At 39.5% G+C, this 18463-nt stretch overlaps 3 protein-coding genes across 23 annotated transcripts in view; 1 reads left to right on the forward strand and 2 right to left on the reverse strand.

Annotated features, from left to right (window-relative positions):
• Positions 1-18463, reverse strand: part of ccp110 (centriolar coiled-coil protein 110) — a 664638-nt gene that overhangs the window by 78232 nt on the left and 567943 nt on the right. The gene's annotated exons all lie outside the window — the stretch shown is intronic.
• LOC145428252 (nuclear GTPase SLIP-GC-like) overlaps positions 1-18463 on the forward strand; it is a 44092-nt gene that overhangs the window by 23949 nt on the left and 1680 nt on the right. Inside the window, exons 20-22 of one of the 2 annotated variants that reach the window (XM_080300252.1) lie at positions 17679-17809; positions 18025-18106; positions 18283-18388. In XM_080300252.1, coding sequence (XP_080156378.1) covers positions 17679-17809; positions 18025-18106; positions 18283-18368 — 299 coding nt within the window. In that variant the 3' untranslated portion in view covers positions 18369-18388. The remainder of the gene's footprint in view (positions 1-17678; positions 17810-18024; positions 18107-18282; positions 18389-18463) is intronic. The other variant, XM_080300251.1, reaches the window with a different exon arrangement.
• On the reverse strand, positions 951-16855 carry LOC145419256 (uncharacterized). 20 transcript variants are annotated; one of them, XM_080300250.1, is made up of 7 exons: positions 4118-4257; positions 3939-4037; positions 3167-3298; positions 2640-2708; positions 2203-2422; positions 1994-2084; positions 951-1619 (listed from the first exon to the last, which is right to left on the reverse strand). In XM_080300250.1, exons 3-6 carry the CDS (start codon positions 3296-3298, stop codon positions 2017-2019), a joined length of 489 nt encoding a protein of 162 aa, XP_080156376.1. In that variant the 5' UTR covers positions 3939-4037; positions 4118-4257; the 3' UTR covers positions 951-1619; positions 1994-2016. The 20 variants fall into 20 exon arrangements, 6 of the variants coding, with proteins under 6 accessions (XP_080156376.1, XP_080156372.1, XP_080156371.1 ...); XM_080300246.1 differs by having other exon boundaries at positions 3939-3993; positions 4118-4164; XR_013908496.1 differs by lacking the exons at positions 951-1619; positions 1994-2084; positions 2203-2422 and adding exons at positions 13795-13875; positions 14250-14318; positions 14777-15647; positions 15927-15974; positions 16526-16855 and having other exon boundaries at positions 2691-2708; positions 3167-11416.

Consider the following 18463-nt stretch of genomic DNA (forward strand, 5'->3'; position numbering starts at 1 on the left):
GAGGAATATATTAAACCAAGTGGCAGCCGCCATTGTTTGACTGGTAGAGGCGTGCTTTGAATTGTGGGATATGCAGTTTTCCACCAAGCATACACCCTTGCCGTTACCGTAACTATTCAATGCTTCGTGCAACCTTAAGAATTCCAATGGTTCCTGAAAGCACCGACGCTGTGCGCGCCGTTGATATTGTCGTCATTATGGTAATCCAAATACGGGGACATACCACTAGAGTGAGCCAACACACCACAAATTAAGTGAGTGAGCAAACACACCACAAAGTAAGTTAAGTTTCACTTTCGTTCGTTCCCATTCATTCCAATGGGCAAAAACTTGCATTAAAATATTCATATTTAAAAAACTATAGAAGTAATAAACACCAAAAGGCATAGCAACTCATTCCTGATCCAGCCGCACAAAATGATATAACATATATGAAGCTTGTGTCAAAACTGTGGGATGAGTTACGGTCCAAAATTTCAGGCAGAAAAAGAATAATAATAATAACTAGAAAGCGAAAATTTCTGAAGAAATTTTAAGTGTGCCTATGCTACTGCCAATGAGTGTAGTTTGCTTTTAATGTGGTGCAATAAGTGCAGGTTTCCATTTATAACAATAGGGGGGAGCAATATGCAACATGAGCATAGTTTGCTATTTATACCACAAGAGGGAGGGAAATTGAATACAGCTGATTTTCAAGTTAAAGAAAAGTAAGCTGTATTGTGATCTCTGCTATATGCAGTGCAGCATACAGAGATGAGAGAAAGATGCTCCAGTTACACCATTACAAAAGAAGTTAATCGATATAAAATAAATTATGTTTAAGTCTGAGGTGTTCAAGAGAAGTTACAATTTAGATTTTACAGTTTTGAGTCGTTTAAAGTGAACAGTTTAACAGATTGTAAACCAAAGTAAGTTTTCTTGGTAGAAAAAAAAAAGCCCATTAAGCGGTATTCAATTTGTATTTCAAAGGTATTTTAATGTGAAAAGAGAAAATTATGCAAATTATGAAATTTCCCCTTGTGGGACTAATAAAGGTATCTTATTGTATTCAAACTATATTTTGTACAAATACCATTTACAATAATGTATTCCATTTAAACATGATATTTAGATTGTGGTAAACAGCAAAGCAATATAAAATAAGGAAAAAGGAAACCATTCAAGTAACTTTATATTATGAACCGAAGAGTAAGGAAAAGTATAAATGAAAAGCATACAAGCATTAATGTATATAGATAAACCCAACAATCATATGACCCCCTATGAGCAAGCACTTTGGCGACAGTGGGAAGGAAAAACTCCCTTTTGACAGGAAGAAACCTCCGGCAGAACCAGGCTCAGGGAGGGGCAGCCATCTGCCGCGACCGGTTGGGGTGAGATGCAAACAAATCAAAAACTGTCCACAGAGCTACAGGGGGCACACTGGGATCGCAACAGCAGCTATAGAGGGAGACAGATTAGGATGTTCTTTCCAGTACTGAAGTAGGTCGCTTTTCTTATGTGTGCGTTTTTCTCTGAGAGGTAGGTCTCCACTTTAGTTTCTTCTCATGAGGCATTCACGGATACTTCTGGATAAGGGTCATTTGGAAGCAAGAGGTTGGCTGACTTTGCAAAAACAGCTAGAAAACAGATAAAAGCAAAACACAATTTAAAACAAAACAAGAGACATCACAAAGCGCAGGTTTCAGTTAGCGAACTGGCAAGTCATGATGATCTAATAAATATTTGCAAAAATAAATGTAACTTTAGAACTAAATTACCCAAAACTAAATTAAAAAGGAAGTAAAAGAGAGAAATTTGTTTAATACTGGTGTCTTTTGATTAAGTAAGTTGCCATGTGAGGTAAAACCACACGTGGCTGTAATTTGGTGGCCTGTATATAGTTCCAATCAAAGCGTATAGTTGGCTTAAATGGGTTTAATACTGGTGTCTTTTGATCACTTGACTGTATATAAACCTGTTAAACAAAAGGTGCATTTTAATTTCACTATACCTGCCCATCCTTGTAGCTGGTTTCTAGAAGAGTGGCACAGTTTCAACATCAGTGTAGAGCTTCTCCACTGCCTTCACTGGACAGAACACATCTGAGGAGTTATGAATGAATGGATGACTTAATGAATGGATGAGATTATAGTTTGTTTCAAACACTATCAATACCAAATGTTACAATATAAAGAAAGAAACAAAAAAAATACAAATGACCTGTTATGGCAGGGATCCCATCAGGTGCAGTTGCAGTCTTTCTGTTCACGTTTCTAGTCAGCTCTTCAATGGATGACAGCACATCAGCAGTCTTATCTATGAGCTCCCACTGGTGAGCTGTCAGTGTTGCTGGTAGAGCGTGCTCAGTCGCAAAGACATGAAGATCACGTTTTTGTTGCAGTAGGCTTCGCACCACGTAGAGGCTGGTGTTCTGTTGTGTCTGCGTATAAGAGAACATGATTGACTTTATTTTTCAACAAATTCGGTTCAGAGTGTATAGGAATTAATAAAATAGAAGTACATTAAAGAACAAAGGGGATACAACAAAATTCTTGCTTTCATAATGCTAACATGTAACCATATGTCTTTAACATTTAATGGTAATGTAACTGTCCACTATAAATCCTTAATGGAGGAAGACGTTTTTTTAAATTTACCTTGCTGCCTGGAGGACATAAGGAGGTGGGTCTATTCTCCGTTACCAAGGACAACCTGGCTGGTGCTGTCTGCCAACCCAGGAAAAACAGTATATAATGTTAAGACATTAAGTGACCTGACACATTAATTTCACTCTAAAATGCAATGCATGGCATGAACTGGTATGCCAGTTGGGTAACAGATCGTTTTTCTAGTGGACGTGTGTCTGAAATCTGATGAGAGGTTATGTACAGTTAGTCAAAATTATAAAACCTACTAACAGATTTGAAACAGAATGGAATATTTGATACTGAACAGTAGTGGTTACTAAACTTACAGAGCAATAAAAAAGAAAATCCCTATAGAAGACATTAAGTGACCTGACACATTCATTTCATTTAAATGCTCTGCATACCATGCACTGTTATGCCAGTTGTGTGACATTATAACAAACAATTCTAAACTGTATGGGTAGGTGTTCTTAACTGTCTCAAACGTGTTTCGAAAACTGTTCAACTGTCTGTGATCACTACTATATCTTCTTTACCTGGTCAGATGGAAAACTACTGACTGCCTCATCTTGGTTGTGGCCAGTGAGCATTGGGACAGCAGGATCGACCAGGTCAAGTGGTTTCCAGCGCTTCTTTTGTGCCTGGGATCTTTTATTTTTTCTCGGCATCTGGTAGAATGTCAGCAGAAAAACAGAATATTAATTGTTGGCATTTCAAGCATGTGATCAGACCCAGCTTTCATTTTAAGTCAAGCATAATAACCAGGTAGCTGCATTGGTAGCCAAAAGACTTTACAATGCAGTAAATCGACAAACAGTAAATGAATCAAAAATTCTGATGTATACCAGCAATTTTTTATTTTAACCCTCTGATACACAAGATAACTACAAGAACCAAAAAAATAATAATAAATCTCTCTTTTCTTTAAATAGACATATTGATAGTGTCACTGCCCGGTCTTAAGGCTTTGTTAAGTAAAGTTCCATAACAGTTTGTATATTGTAATTGGGAAAGTGATTACCTTGAAAGTTGGGAGGCAGATTTGTTGACCACGACAACTACTCCATTTTGGTGTACAGTAATTGGGAAAGTAATTACCTTGCAAAGCTGGGAGGCAGTGTTGTTGCTGGGGCGCTGGTAGAATGCCAGCAGCAAGCAAACCCAGATGTTCACAGCTCCTACTTAACACCTTAAACTTTCCAAACAAATCTTACAAGAACATTTGGCAAAGTGATTGGCTTGCACACCTAGGAGACAGTCTTGTTGCCCACAACAGTTTTGTTATAGAGTAATTGGAAAATTGGGTACCTTGCAAGGCTTACAGGCAGTCTCGTAGCTGGGAGGCGGTCTTGTTGCTGGGGCTCTGGCAAAATGCCAGCAGCAAGCAGACCCAGATGGTCACAGCTCCTACTTAACACCTTAAACTTTGCAAACAAATCTCACAAGAACAATAGAAGTACATTAAAGAATGTTACAAGAGGACTCACCTGTACTTCTTGTTGTAGATGCTGATATCCATATTTAGGTCCATCTGTATGACTTTTAGGCGAGAGTAGGCCAATAGGGAGTGACACTTGGCAAGTCCATATCCCTCATACCCTTGCAGTCATTTTGTGTTAGTGAATAACACAATAAATGGGGTTATGATAACTGTGATATGTATTCAGAACACCTGATTGGAGGCAGGCGTATGGCTGTGATATGTAAATGTGATCAATCAATGTGTGTTTTTCGGTAGTTGCAGCAGTAATCAGTTGTGCATATCCTCTTGACTGCAACAGTTCTTGGATGGGTTTTTTTCCTCTGCTCATAAGGTCCTCATTGAAGTCTCCACAAACAATAATTGGTTGGTGATTCATCATTTCCAACGAGTCCAAAAGACATTGCATTTGTGGTAAAAACCTCACATGGCTGTAATTTGGTGGCCTGTATACAGTTGCTATCAAAGCTGTGACTGGCGATTCAACCTTGACAACAACAAATTCAAGGTCAGTCACATTTTGCAGGTATTTTCGGGACTCTGCTGTAAGAATTGTGTTGTAGTAAATTGCAACTCCACCGCCATTTACCTTTGCCATGTCTGTATGATTTGTGTAAGAGACGTGTCTGTTGCGTGTGGCCATGTTGTATTGTTCCAGCTGGAAGCGGGGAGAAACCGATGATCCAGACAAGTGTGTTTCTGTTATACATAAAACATCAGCAAGGCTGAGTTCATGGTGGCATCTCATGTCCTCCATGTGAGTTGGGAGACCTTGTGCATTATGATGGATAATTGTCAACGTGGGGACTGTGGGATCTACTGATTTTAAGAATTGCAACAGTGGTCTTGCATTCTCAAATGATGCATGTCTCATATTTTTGAGTGCATCTGTGATGGCAGGATCAGCATAGATTTTCTTTTCATCAAAGTCTGTGATGTACAGTCCTTTAAGTGAGGTTGTGCGGCTGAGTGCAACATAGGCCATTCCAGGTTCAAAAACACGCTTCAAGCATACTACTGCTGATTCCATTGTCATGCCTTGTACTTTGTGAGCTGTACATGCAAAGGCCAACTTCATTGGAAATTGCCTGCGAACCACTCCTTTTTTACTTGTGCATTCTTCACATTTCTCAATATACACAAGATTGTCTGAGGATCCTTGTATTTTTCTGCGAAATTTTTGCCCAGAATTTTCATTGTCCAGCGTGAGTCCAATGAGATTCACAGTTTTTGGTCCATCCTGTGTGGCTGTCACAATGTTCGTGATTGTTCCAAATGTCCCATTAACAAGCCCATCTTCAACATCCAAATTTCTGATAATCATAACACGCACTCCAGGTGCAGCTTGTATGTTATCAGGTAAATCTCCTTTGTTGCCTTTCATCATTTCTGCCAGGAGGACCATGTCACCCGTTCGTGGGTCTTTTCTGTAGTCTTCTGCCTGAATATTTATGATATCAGAATGAAGAGCAGTTACAGTTGCTGAATTGTGTTTGTCGACCTCTTTGTTTGTAGCATAAATGTGTAATACATTAGATGGACAGTCTTTTATGTCATGGATAGCCTGTGTGAGCAAGGCTTTGTCATCGGCTTCAAGAGAATCTGTTTTTTGCTTCACTCTTATCCTGTTCAGAACTTCAGCAAAAGAATGATCATCTTTCTGTCGCATGATTTCTGTCAGGTTGACCATGTGGAAATAGTCTTTCCAGAGATCAAGGACATTGTCCTCATACACACAGAGTGGTTTGGCTTTTCCAAGGGGTGGCAGCTGGTAAAAGTCTCCTACTGCAAGGATAGACATCCCACCAAAAGGTTTCTTGTTTCCTTTGATCTGCTGAAGTCTCCAGTGGATGTAGGCAAAAAGGTCTTTAGAAACCATAGATATCTCATCAATGATCAGAATCTCTGCATTTGAAAGTGAAGCTCTCACTTCATCCAGTGCATTCCCCAGTCCCTGATAAGGCGGTTTTAAAGATCTTGGCAGCTTTAGCAGAGAGTGCAGTGTTTTCCCAGATATGTTAAAAGCTGCAGTGCCAGTAAATGCAGTCAGCAGTACTGCAGGGTAGGACATGTCTGCTTGGTCTCGGAATCTGGGGAGTTGGTGCAAAATCTTTGTTGCCTCCTCATATATGCACTTGATAACATGTGATTTTCCACAGCCAGCTCCTCCAGAGACAAAATAAAAGAACTGCTCAGGACAGTGACCCCACACAAGTTTGAAACACCACTCACGCACTGCGTAGAATATGGATGCTTGGGTTTCATTCAGACTTTGGTACATTTTTCTGACAAAGTCTGGGCTCAGCTTTGGTGCTATGATTGCTGGCATGGTTCCACTGCTGCTACCACTGACTTGGTAGTCAGGAACAATGTCCATTTCATTTTCGCCAGTGTCATGTCTGGATTGTCGTTGGGCCACACACTCTAAACGATCTACTTCAACCTCAGGTGCAAAGGTGTTCCATGCATTGATAAGTGGGCCTTGTTGTTCAATCTGTTCCAGTGCCCTTTCCATTGTTTTGCCATGGCCTTCATATCGCTTTTTGTTAAAGGTAACAATTGGCCGTACTGCATAACCATGTTTTCGTCCACTTTTGTAGAACTGCTCGGATGTGGGGTATTCTGTGTTTTTAAGGTCATCATTTGATCGATGTGGATAATAAAGTTTTAGCAGTCTGCTATAAAACTTTTCTGGTTGTTTCTTTTCTGAGAACCGAGGATATCTGATTATTGCAGGTTTCCCTTTTGTTCTTTTTTGAATATAACCCATGTTATTCAAAAGACGGATGGCATTTTTGGACTCTATTTGACGGCCGTAGAGAATCCTGTACTCTGAAGCAAATTCACCCAAACACATTCTTTCAAAGTCAGGTGTTCTGGGTCTGTTTGCATATTTTTCTGGCAATCCGGACATCCACACATTTTCATCATCTGGTGCCATGCTCTGCAACCTGCTCATCGGGAGACTCATTTTCAGGGCATCATCATCAGTCTGTATGAAGACCACACTGCGTGAACACTTTTTTAGTGGCAGGCTGCATGTCCTTGCTACGGATTCTTGGGCACTGACTTCTCTGTGTTTAGCATATGCCTGCATTATCTGTTTCATTTCATCTCTTTCATTGACACTGGACTTTTTTACTTCCTGGATGACTCCATTAAGAAATTGTGTCATCTCAAATTCGGGTTTAGAGACATAAGACATCATGTACATCAGGCAGCTGTAGTCATCAATGACATATTGGATGTCCATGTTGGCATTCCAGGCCCTCAGCAGATCTGCATTGTATGCATTCACCCAGCAGTCATTAGGTTCACGCTTTAAGAGGATGACATGACTATTGGTTAAATTGAAGACACAATCCAAGTATTGTTCATAAGTTAATTTGCATTTGTGAAGCAGCTCAGACAAGTCTTCAAACGAGGAATTTGGGTCGCAGAGCAAATCTCTCAATGGCTGGAGTTTTTCTTTGGCCTCTTTCATTTTTTTTGCGAGAGCCATTCGTCTGTTCTTTTGCTTTTCATTTGTGCCTTTCTCCTTACTTGTGCTATGCTGCTTATCATTGTGATCATCATCATCTGGGCTTGGGAAAGTGATCATTGTTTGATCTACGGGTAGTTTGGGGAAGCCAAACCTACATGACACATTACCTTTTTTACAGGATCTGGAGTGATTTCTGCTGTGGACTTGAACCTCAGACACAATTTTGTGAAGTTCAGGATCGGCATTTTGGTCAGGCATCTTACATGTTATGTACTTGTCAATAAATTTGTACACGTGGTCTTCAAGGTCGCTTCCAAATTCAGGTGCATCTTTGACCCAAACCAGTAAATGGATATGAGGGCTACCTCTGGCCTGAAACTCCACTCGATAAAAGTAATCTTCTACTTCACCGATGGGCTGTGCTGGGGACAGGATCAGTGTTGTCATTAGTGCATCGACTCTTTTTTCAAACAATCGCATCACAGTCACAGGGTTGCTTCGGAGAATTTCACACTTTGTATTCCAGTCAAGTTGTGAAAAATCCACCTGTTCACCTTGTTGAGTTTTTATGACCTCAACAACCTCAGGCCATCTCATTTCAGCAGCTGAAAATGTCAGGAAAAAAGTTGGCTTTCCTAACTGTCTGACCATAGCATGTAGGTCTTTCAGTGCCTTCTCCCAATAGGCTGGAGTACCTCTCAGAGGTTTCATGAAGCGTGTTGCGTCTTTGTTATTTATCAGTTTCTCCACTTCGTCTTTATTTTGAAGCATTCTGTTAGAAATTTTACGCCCATCCTTGGTGATTGCCTTTCCTTTGCGCAATTGGATGGACATGCTGTTTGTAGCCATGTGTGTTTCTGTTACAAACTGTGCAAAGAATAGGTAGCTTTGGTCAGTTGCAAACCGTGTGTCTGCAGAGAACAGCCGTGTATTAAAATACATGCTTGGGTAAAGTTTCACTTGTCTGGCTTCATCTAATGTGTTCTGTCCAGTTGGGAACTGGACAGGAAAGGCCATGGCTTCAAGTTTAGGAACAGAGAAGAAGCCAACAGGTCTATTTCCTTGCGCGGGTGCAATGCTAAATATTCCTTCACCATATGATAAAATGTCCTGTGCTATATCTGGTGGTTGCATACAGGTGTCTAGAACAAGACCAGGTCGAAGTTCTTCCTTTTCTTTCTCCATATCTTGTAAGGGCTGTTCATTTGACTGTTCAGGCTCCATTAGTTGGTTTACATCATGACATGGCTCAAGCAGTCCAGCTGTTGTATCCTCAGTGGTTCTTCTTTCTGGTACAATTTGCTGGTCGAAGTTTCTGGGCAGTGCATCTTGAATATCTGCATTAGCAGTGTCATGTTCCGTCTCGATTATCTGATTACTTGTGGGATCAGCAAAAGTAGCTTCATCATCAATAGATACATCTTTGTATTCTGAATGCATCTCTTTTAGCTTTGATAATCCTGCTAACACGTTCTTCATGTTTACAGTGTAGAAGTGTTGGTAACCTTTGAATCTGATGTGTCTCTTCAGCTGTACCTGCAGGAGCTGGGCTTCACTGTTAGGTCTGGGAAGACAGTTTACTGTGGTTTCCACATCCGATGGTACACAAACAACAGCCCCATGTACGGCTCTTTGCTGTCCTTTTGGTAATGCAATGATTTTTGCAAACGGGAGAATTTTAGCAGTCAGTTGTCGTTCTAGTACATTTAATCGACTCAGTTCAATTGGAATGGTTGCTAGTGCTAAATTGTTTGCTACTGCGACGGATGGCATCTTGCCTCTTTGTAGGTGGTTGTCACAGTTGTAGCAAATCCACTCTTCCATTCTTTGTTTTGGGAAAGTACAATTAGCTGAGCATTCCCTGTCACAAACATGGACAAATTTTCCTGTCAAGCAAGTGGCAACAATGTTACTATTAGTAACATACTTTGATCTTTTGCAATGTTTAACTTGATTAGGAAACAGAGTTCTGTGGCACACTGTACAGACATGGGTGGGTCCTAACTGAATGGCTTCACGGAAAGCTAATGTGGCTGCTTGCATCACACTGTTCACTACAAGCTGGGGCTGTGCTTCAGACTGTGGACCCTGCTGGAACTGTGTTACTAGTCGTCTGTATTTCTTCTTTATTCTCTGTGCACACAACTTTTTATAAATGGCAAAAGATGCAGTGGTAGCCATTTTGTGTCTCTGGTACTGGGCACAGCGCTGTATATGGTGCAGTCTGAATTGTGAGTCATTGTGATACCTGGCATAAATTGATTTTTTCTGTTTGTGCCTGTAGTTTGGATCAGATGCATATTTTGTTCTTATGTATTGCTTCTGTCTGGTTTGAAAGTCAGTATCCGTGTTGTACCTTTGGACCAGATATTGCTTCTGTCTGGTTTGAAAGTCAGTATCCATGTTGTACCTTTGGACCAGATATTGCTTCTGTCTGGTTTTAAAGCTGGTATCCGTGTTGTACTTCTGAACCACATATTGCTTCTGTCTGGTTTTAAAGCTGGTATCCGTGTTGTACTTCTGAACCACATATTTTTTCTGTCTGATTTGAAAGTCGGGATCCGTAGTATATCTTCTGATAATGTAGTCTCTCATTTTTTGTTGAAAATGACGATCACTTTGGTATCTCTTCACCTGGCAGGCTTTTACTTTTTCTTGAATATGAGGATTTGCGTAATATTTTTTGGCTAATAACAGTCTTTGTTTACGGTAATGATAGTTTTCAGCATATTGAGTTTTCATAGCCTGTAATTTTTTCATTCGAAATTCACGACAGGAGGCATATCGTTCTCTTTCGTGTCTTCTTTTGTTTGTCTTCTTTGCCACTTCTTCAGTTGAAGATTTGTCTTTAGCTTTTACATACTCCCTCTGAGCTTGACGAATAGCTTTCTTACGTTGTCGTTTATTTAATTTGCTCACATTTCTTGCTGTTCGGGGGGTTTTAGCCATTTTGTCATCTGGTGAGTTTAAAGTATTGTCTAACATCGTCATGTGGGTTTTGGCTGATTCTGGTTCAGGCATTTGCGCAGTGGGATTCGTGATTTGTGGTTCATCATTTTGTGTTGATGATGTAGCTGTAGCTCCTGGTGTTACCTGAGTTGACTGTCCAGGGGGTTCCGTGTGAGTGCTGACTGTTTTGAAAGAAACAGGCACAAACTCATATCGTGCATGCTTGCCTTGATTTTGAAAAAGGTTATGCAGGTGGGTGATCAGGTCATTCACATGAGTGAAAGTGAGCATGACTGCTGTTCCATTTGGCTGACGTAAACCCGCTGCACTTCTTGAGTGTGAATCAAATAATCCATACCTCCCAGATTTGTCACGGAAAACCGCAATGCACTCAGGTGAGACCATGAGCAAAGCAAAGTTCACATCTGTTGACAGACATTCAAGGCGAATAGCAAGAGGCAACCACCACTCTGTTCTTTGAGGACTGTTCTCTGCTGCTTCCAGAAATCCATAACTTATGTCATCCATTTTCACACTGTAGACATTTGTGTCAGTATGAAGTTCTTTGGGCAGGTCCTCCATGGTCAGATGATCCTGTGTATAACGCTTCTCCTGCAGAAGATTTGTTTTAATCCAACAGTAGAGTGCATCTCCCTGTTCAAGGACCTTATCAAGCATGGCTATGTTGAACTGGTATTCCTCATTAAGGTAGGCCAGGAATGTGAGGGCATTACATGTGCACTGATGATTTCGAGAGAATTCTGTGTACCTCTCATCACTCTGACAATGAGTTGCACTGACACTCCAAAACGGCTGAACTGTGTTGCTCTGTAGCTCCTCCGTCAGTAGGTCTTCATTTGTGTCATGGAAAGGCTGATCAAGAAATGCAAAGGTGACACATATTATTGTTAAACATTTTATGATATGTGTTTCAAGGTTGAGCAATAAAATACATTTAAGTGTTGCTGCAATAATGTAGAAAAATGTGTTTTTATTTTTTTAAGTGTCAACGACTGAACATAGTGTAAAGCGCTTTGGGAGCCTTGGAGACTAAGTAAAGCGCTATACAAATACAGGCCATTTACCATTTTTAATTATGTTAAAATGATTAAGCAATGTGCAGGCAAATTAATCCAAATTATATCACTCGTCAATCATAGTATAGCATAATCTGAAGATAAACAGCATGAGATATGCCAGAAAGAGAAAGGCAGAAAGACAGTGACAGGAACAGTGAGAGTGAGTGAGAGAGAGCAGAGGTGGAAAGTAAAAATGACAAATATTTCAGATATCTGTAATTTGCTTGAGTGCTGTTTTTTTTAACGAAGGTCATATCTGTACCTTCTGCTCCTCATATTTTCAAAGCAGTTAATTTCTTTCAGTATAACACATTATTTTAGGTTGCTGCGGGCCTTCAAACATCAACTAAATTGCAGCCTAAATATAAATATATGAAAGGAAATCCTGTTTACGTATTATTCGTAAGAGGATCTCAGATGCTCTTAAATTAGATGTAATTCGTTCACTGATTTCAGATTAAACCAGATGGTTCTGTACATGTGCCATAAAAACACGTTTCATAGTTGTGTTACATTTTGTAAAGAAATGACACAAAATTCAGTTAGAGGTTAAATGTGATTGAAACAGAATACAGTGACATCCATCTTGATAAAAGATGAGTGTCACAAAGCCATGTTTGTATTTATTTGCATTGCTTTTCACTGTGGATGTCAATTTATGAGAAGCTTTAAGTATTAAATGGTATAAACTTTTTTCTGAACACACACACACACACACACACACATACATACACACACACACACACATATACATACATATACACACATACATATATACACACACACATACACACACACACACATATATGTATATATACACACACACACACATACACGTGTGTATGTGTGTGTGTGTGTGTGTGTGTGTGTGTGTGTGTGTGTGTGTGTGTGTGTGTGTGTGTGTGTGTGTGTGAGATAGCTAAATAGACAGAAATAGCTGTTGAGATGTCTACATTTTAGGAATCCGAAGAAAGACATTTACAAATTTAGTAAATTTGTACATGTTTTTAAAAAGTACATATTTAGTCTAACATTTTAGTATATTTAGTACGAGTTAGCAAGCATACTTAAGGTGAAAGACTAAATATCAACTGGGCTGCCACGATTTGTCGACTAGTCACGATTACGTCGACTAACAAAATCGTCGACGACTGATTTAATAGTCGACGCGTCGTTTGAAGCTGGAATAAGTAGCAGGATTTAAGAGTGTAATAACGGACTGAAACAGAAGATGGCAGCATTGCATGTACAAGGATGTCAGCTGCCGTTAAACCCCGAAGAAGAAGAAGAAGGAGGAGAAGGAGGAGGAGCTGTGTCCCAGAATTCATAGCGCGGCCCAGCGCAGTTTCCAACAATGGCGGCAGCTAGTTAGTTTTAATGTTACTCTTATTATTCTTTCTGGGTCACAAAATAAACGTTTAACATATTTTCAGGCGCGAATGTAGCTGTGTAAACCTCAAATATCTGCTCAGTTTATCAGGACACCACATATTTTCAAAAGCGCTCTGACGTTTTCGGAGATGTCTGTTACCCACTAGCTTGTTAGCGAGCCGGGGGCTAGGCTCACTAGCGCAGTGAGAACACCGGACTCCCGGCAAATCGTTTTCAAACCCACCGCCGTCTTTCGCTACTCAGGTTAAATATATATGAGTCACTTAGATAACTTAAAATGTTATTGTTTGGCTTTTTTTTAGTATTTTATTTGTTCCTGAGTAAATCGGTTTGGCTGAGATTAAAGTTATAGTTTTTACACAGCTGAATAAACGTCAAGCAGACAGCTGATTATCAGAAGTGTGAGATGCTGGAGAATTTACTCCGGTGTCCTGTTATATTTTAGATAGCAAGGAGTTTATTAAACTTCACCGAAACAATCTGCAAATTTCATTAAAATTTAATAAACTATCATCTTGTCTTTATTTTTAGTTAGCAGAGACCTGAAACACTTAAAGCTGTAAGCTAATGATAGTTATATAAGAGCAGATGCTGCTGGTGCAATAAGCTGTAGTTTTACGTCCAATGGATGATGATCTGATTAGTCGACTAATCGCATAAATAATCGGTGACTAGTCGACTATCAAAATAATCGTTTGTGGCAGCCCTAATATCAACCCCGGTGATTATACAGCAAAGATTGCATGTATACTAATTTGTTATAGACATTTGTGGACATACCTTTTTAGGTGGAGAATTTGATGCCGTGTGGAAATCATCAGTTGCCCAGACTCGTTTTGCTGGTGGACGAGTGTCTGAAATCTGATAATGGGTTACATACAGTTAGTCAAAATTATAAAAACCTACTAACAGAGTTGAAACAGAGTGTAACACTGGATACTTTAAAGAAAACATGAAACAGTAGTGATTACTAAACTTACAATAAAAAATAAAAAAGCAATAAAAAAAAATCCCAGCTGTTTGCATCATAACTACTAAGAGATTTGAAAGTGAGTGTAACTTTAGAAACTTTAACAAAAATATGGAACAGTAGTGGTTACGTAACTAACAAAGGGGATACAACAAAATTCTTGCTTTCATAATGCTAACATGTAACCATATGTCTTTAACATTTAATGGTAATGTAACTGTCCACTATAAATCCTTAATGGAGGAAGACGTTTTTTTAAATTTACCTTGCTGCCTGGAGGACATAAGGAGGTGGGTCTATTCTCCGTTACCAAGGACAACCTGGCTGGTGCTGTCTGCCAACCCAGGAAAAACAGTATATAATGTTAAGACATTAAGTGACCTGACACATTAATTTCACTCTAAAATGCAATGCATGGCATGAACTGGTATGCCAGTTGGGTAACAGATCGTTTTTCTAGTGGACGTGTGTCTGAAATCTGATGAGAGGTTATGTACAGTTAGTCAAAATTATAAAACCTACTAACAGATTTGAAACAGAATGGAATATTTGATACTGAACAGTAGTGGTTACTAAACTTACAGAGCAATAAAAAAGAAAATCCCTATAGAAGACATTAAGTGACCTGACACATTCATTTCATTTAAATGCTCTGCATACCATGCACTGTTATGCCAGTTGTGTGACATTATAACAAACAATCCTAAACTGTATGGGTAGGTGTTCTTAACTGTCTCAAACGTGTTTCGAAAACTGTTCAACTGTCTGTGATCACTACTATATCTTCTTTACCTGGTCAGATGGAAAACTACTGACTGCCTCATCTTGGTTGTGGCCAGTGAGCATTGGGACAGCAGGATCGACCAGGTCAAGTGGTTTCCAGCGCTTCTTTTGTGCCTGGGATCTTTTATTTTTTCTCGGCATCTGGTAGAATGTCAGCAGAAAAACAGAATATTAATTGTTGGCATTTCAAGCATGTGATCAGACCCAGCTTTCATTTTAAGTCAAGCATAATAACCAGGTAGCTGCATTGGTAGCCAAAAGACTTTACAATGCAGTAAATCGACAAACAGTAAATGAATCAAAAATTCTGATGTATACCAGCAATTTTTTATTTTAACCCTCTGATACACAAGATAACTACAAGAACCAAAAAAATAATAATAAATCTCTCTTTTCTTTAAATAGACATATTGATAGTGTCACTGCCCGGTCTTAAGGCTTTGTTAAGTAAAGTTCCATAACAGTTTGTATATTGTAATTGGGAAAGTGATTACCTTGAAAGTTGGGAGGCAGATTTGTTGACCACGACAACTACTCCATTTTGGTGTACAGTAATTGGGAAAGTAATTACCTTGCAAAGCTGGGAGGCAGTGTTGTTGCTGGGGCGCTGGTAGAATGCCAGCAGCAAGCAAACCCAGATGTTCACAGCTCCTACTTAACACCTTAAACTTTCCAAACAAATCTTACAAGAACATTTGGCAAAGTGATTGGCTTGCACACCTAGGAGACAGTCTTGTTGCCCACAACAGTTTTGTTATAGAGTAATTGGAAAATTGGGTACCTTGCAAGGCTTACAGGCAGTCTCGTAGCTGGGAGGCGGTCTTGTTGCTGGGGCTCTGGCAAAGTGCCAGCAGCAAGCAGACCCAGATGGTCACAGCTCCTATTTAACACCTTAAACTTTGCAAACAAATCTCACAAGAACAATTAGCAAACTGATTGGCTTGTACAGCTGAAATGTAGCCTTGTACTGTATGGTTGAAATGTCCCACTGAGAGACAAAGAGGAACTTTACTCCCTTCCAAACAGTAAAGTTCCTCTTTGTCTCTTTGTTTTAATTACAAACAACGGCTCTGGAATAAAATGGCATCCAGCGCTAAACACACCAATTTTCTAGATATCAGCTGAACACACACATAGAAAATATAAGGGGGGCACTTACCTTGGCTGAAGCAAGAGTTGAGGTGTTAAAGGCTGCTGTAGTTAACGCCTTATAAAAACAGAAAAAGAGGTGTGAAACGCGGCTACAACGAAGCTATTGTTTTGGACGCGGCGACAGTCGCCACTTAAAAGTTTTAATTACAAACGATACCTCTGGAATAAAGTGACATCCAAGTGCTAACCACACCATCATTTTGTAGATATCAGCGTCCAGACACAGAAAATCACTTTCAAAGTTATTTTCAAGCCGGAGAGGCTTACCTATGCTCAATATCCGCTAGCTAGCCACCACCGAGACAAAGGGCGTGAAATGCGATCGCCAAGATACACATACAAAAAAAAAAAAAAAATCACTTCGCTTCTTAAAAGTTTTAATTACAAACGATACCTCTGGAATAAAGTGACATCCAAGTGCTAACCACACCATCATTTTGTAGATACCTCATTTGTAGATACCATCATTTTGTAGACCTCGGCTGAATACCCGCTAACTAGCTTTAGCATGTGCCGAACATGACCACGACAAAGAATCACCCAGACACATTAAAAAAATCACTTTCAAAGCTAAATTTCAAACCGGACAGAGAGAGATACACTTACCTTGTCAAACCTTACACTGTTGTTCCGAATACTTCAGAAAATGACGTTCAAATGTCAACTTCAAAACGGAGGAGAGGTGGACAGATGCATGCGGGTCCAGCATACGCTACGGTGTCTTCTAAGGTCAATTTCAAACTGGAGGAGGGGCGGACTGACGCGCGCCGTTGATAGTGTCATCATTACGTTAATCCGAATAGGCCGCACCACTCCCGGCATACCACTAGAATAAAGGAATTATCGGCCCATATTAACGAAAAATAAGTCCAGTGTGAAACAGTCGCTTGGCGAGCGATCGGGTGGTTTAGCGAGTGTCAGCCTCTTAAGTTTAAGACAAGCCCGGCTGCTTTTTAAGCGACGCGGCGCTAGCTACCCAGCTAGCATCAGTACACAGGAACTACTTCCGGTAGTTATACAAAATAAAAGCGTCCCCCATTATAATCCGCTATAATGCTCTTATTGTGAAGGGCAAGCGGGACGCCATACTTCCGCTGTGCGCGCCGTTGATATATACCTTGGCTTTACATTAATTGTGAGAAAACAAAACAAACAAATAACTCACCGTTGAGTCGATTGTGAGGTAGTGTAAAGACGAATGAATCGGCTGGGTTATTGCACGCTGTCAACTGGTCTGTAGTGTAGGATTTGTCGATATCTGACAAGTAGCGACTGTTTCACACAGGGACACAGCGGCCGCCTCGCATTACTCCCGACATACCACTAGAGTGAGCCAGCACACCACAAATGAAGTTTTCTTGTTCTCCATTCATTTCAATGGGAAAAAACTTGCATTAAAATATTCATATTTAAAAAACTATAGAAGTAATAAACACCAAAAGTCATAGCAACTCATTCCAGCTCCAGCCGCACACAATGATATATCATATGTGAACCTTGTCTCAAAACTGTGGGGCGAGTTAAGGTCCAAAATTTCAGGCGGAAAAAGAATAATAATAATAATAATAATAATAAATCCGAGCAATAGTAATAAGTGTGCCTTCGCATAGGCACACTTAATAATAAATCCGAGCAATAGTAATAAGTGTGCCTTCGCATAGGCACACTTAATTATTCACAACTTGGCACTAAAACACATATTTATATTTATCATTATTGAGCAAGAGAAATCTGATTGGAGTTTTCTGTCTTATTGTAGAGGCTGCAGAATTTAGAGGAGAAGGCACGCTGTACAACATGAGGGAGACTATTAAGAACCATGTGCACTCAAAAAAGGACATGTTTGAGCAGGCAAAAAATACCATGTTGGAGAAGTTACGCAGTTTAAGGGTTTGTCCTGTTTTATGAAGAAATATTATGACCATATTTTGTTATAGCTCACCTGAAGGCTTTTTCTGTGTTTAACTGGAATAGACTTATACAAAAATTTATGTTTCCATTTATGTTTTAAATGAAGTCTGAGAAATTTCTAAATGTAATTTAATATGACTTTAATACAATATTTGATCTGTGATAAGTGAATACAATTTTTTTTTTTAAATTAGAGAGACATCCTTGAGATTCTGGAGACTACTATGAAGGAATCCTTTGAATGTTCATTCAAGACTGATGGGAGCTCACTCCCAGGTAAACAGGACAGTTTGCTGTAATTACATCGGTTCCAAGTGCTTGATAATGCTTCCGTCCTTTTCTCTTTATCTTTGCAATCTTGCACCTGATAACTTAGTCTATGTAACTATTTATCTATTTTTTAAATTAACTTATAAATTACTGATTCACAAAAATTCAAATTTGTTTTTCAGATGTTTCAACAGAGCTTGATATGGTGAAGAAACGTTATGATGAACTTCCAGGCACTCCAGATGATGAAGTGTCCCTTACTGGGTAACTCCTAATATGTTATCAATGGTATTACATTAAATATTAAAAATTTTACAAAAAATAAAGAATTTTTGCTCTTAACAATGTTAACAATTATTTTAA

This window comes from Astatotilapia calliptera, chromosome 4 (genome assembly GCF_964374335.1).
Source record: "Astatotilapia calliptera chromosome 4, fAstCal68.1, whole genome shotgun sequence".
NCBI classification, from domain to species: domain Eukaryota; kingdom Metazoa; phylum Chordata; class Actinopteri; order Cichliformes; family Cichlidae; genus Astatotilapia; species Astatotilapia calliptera.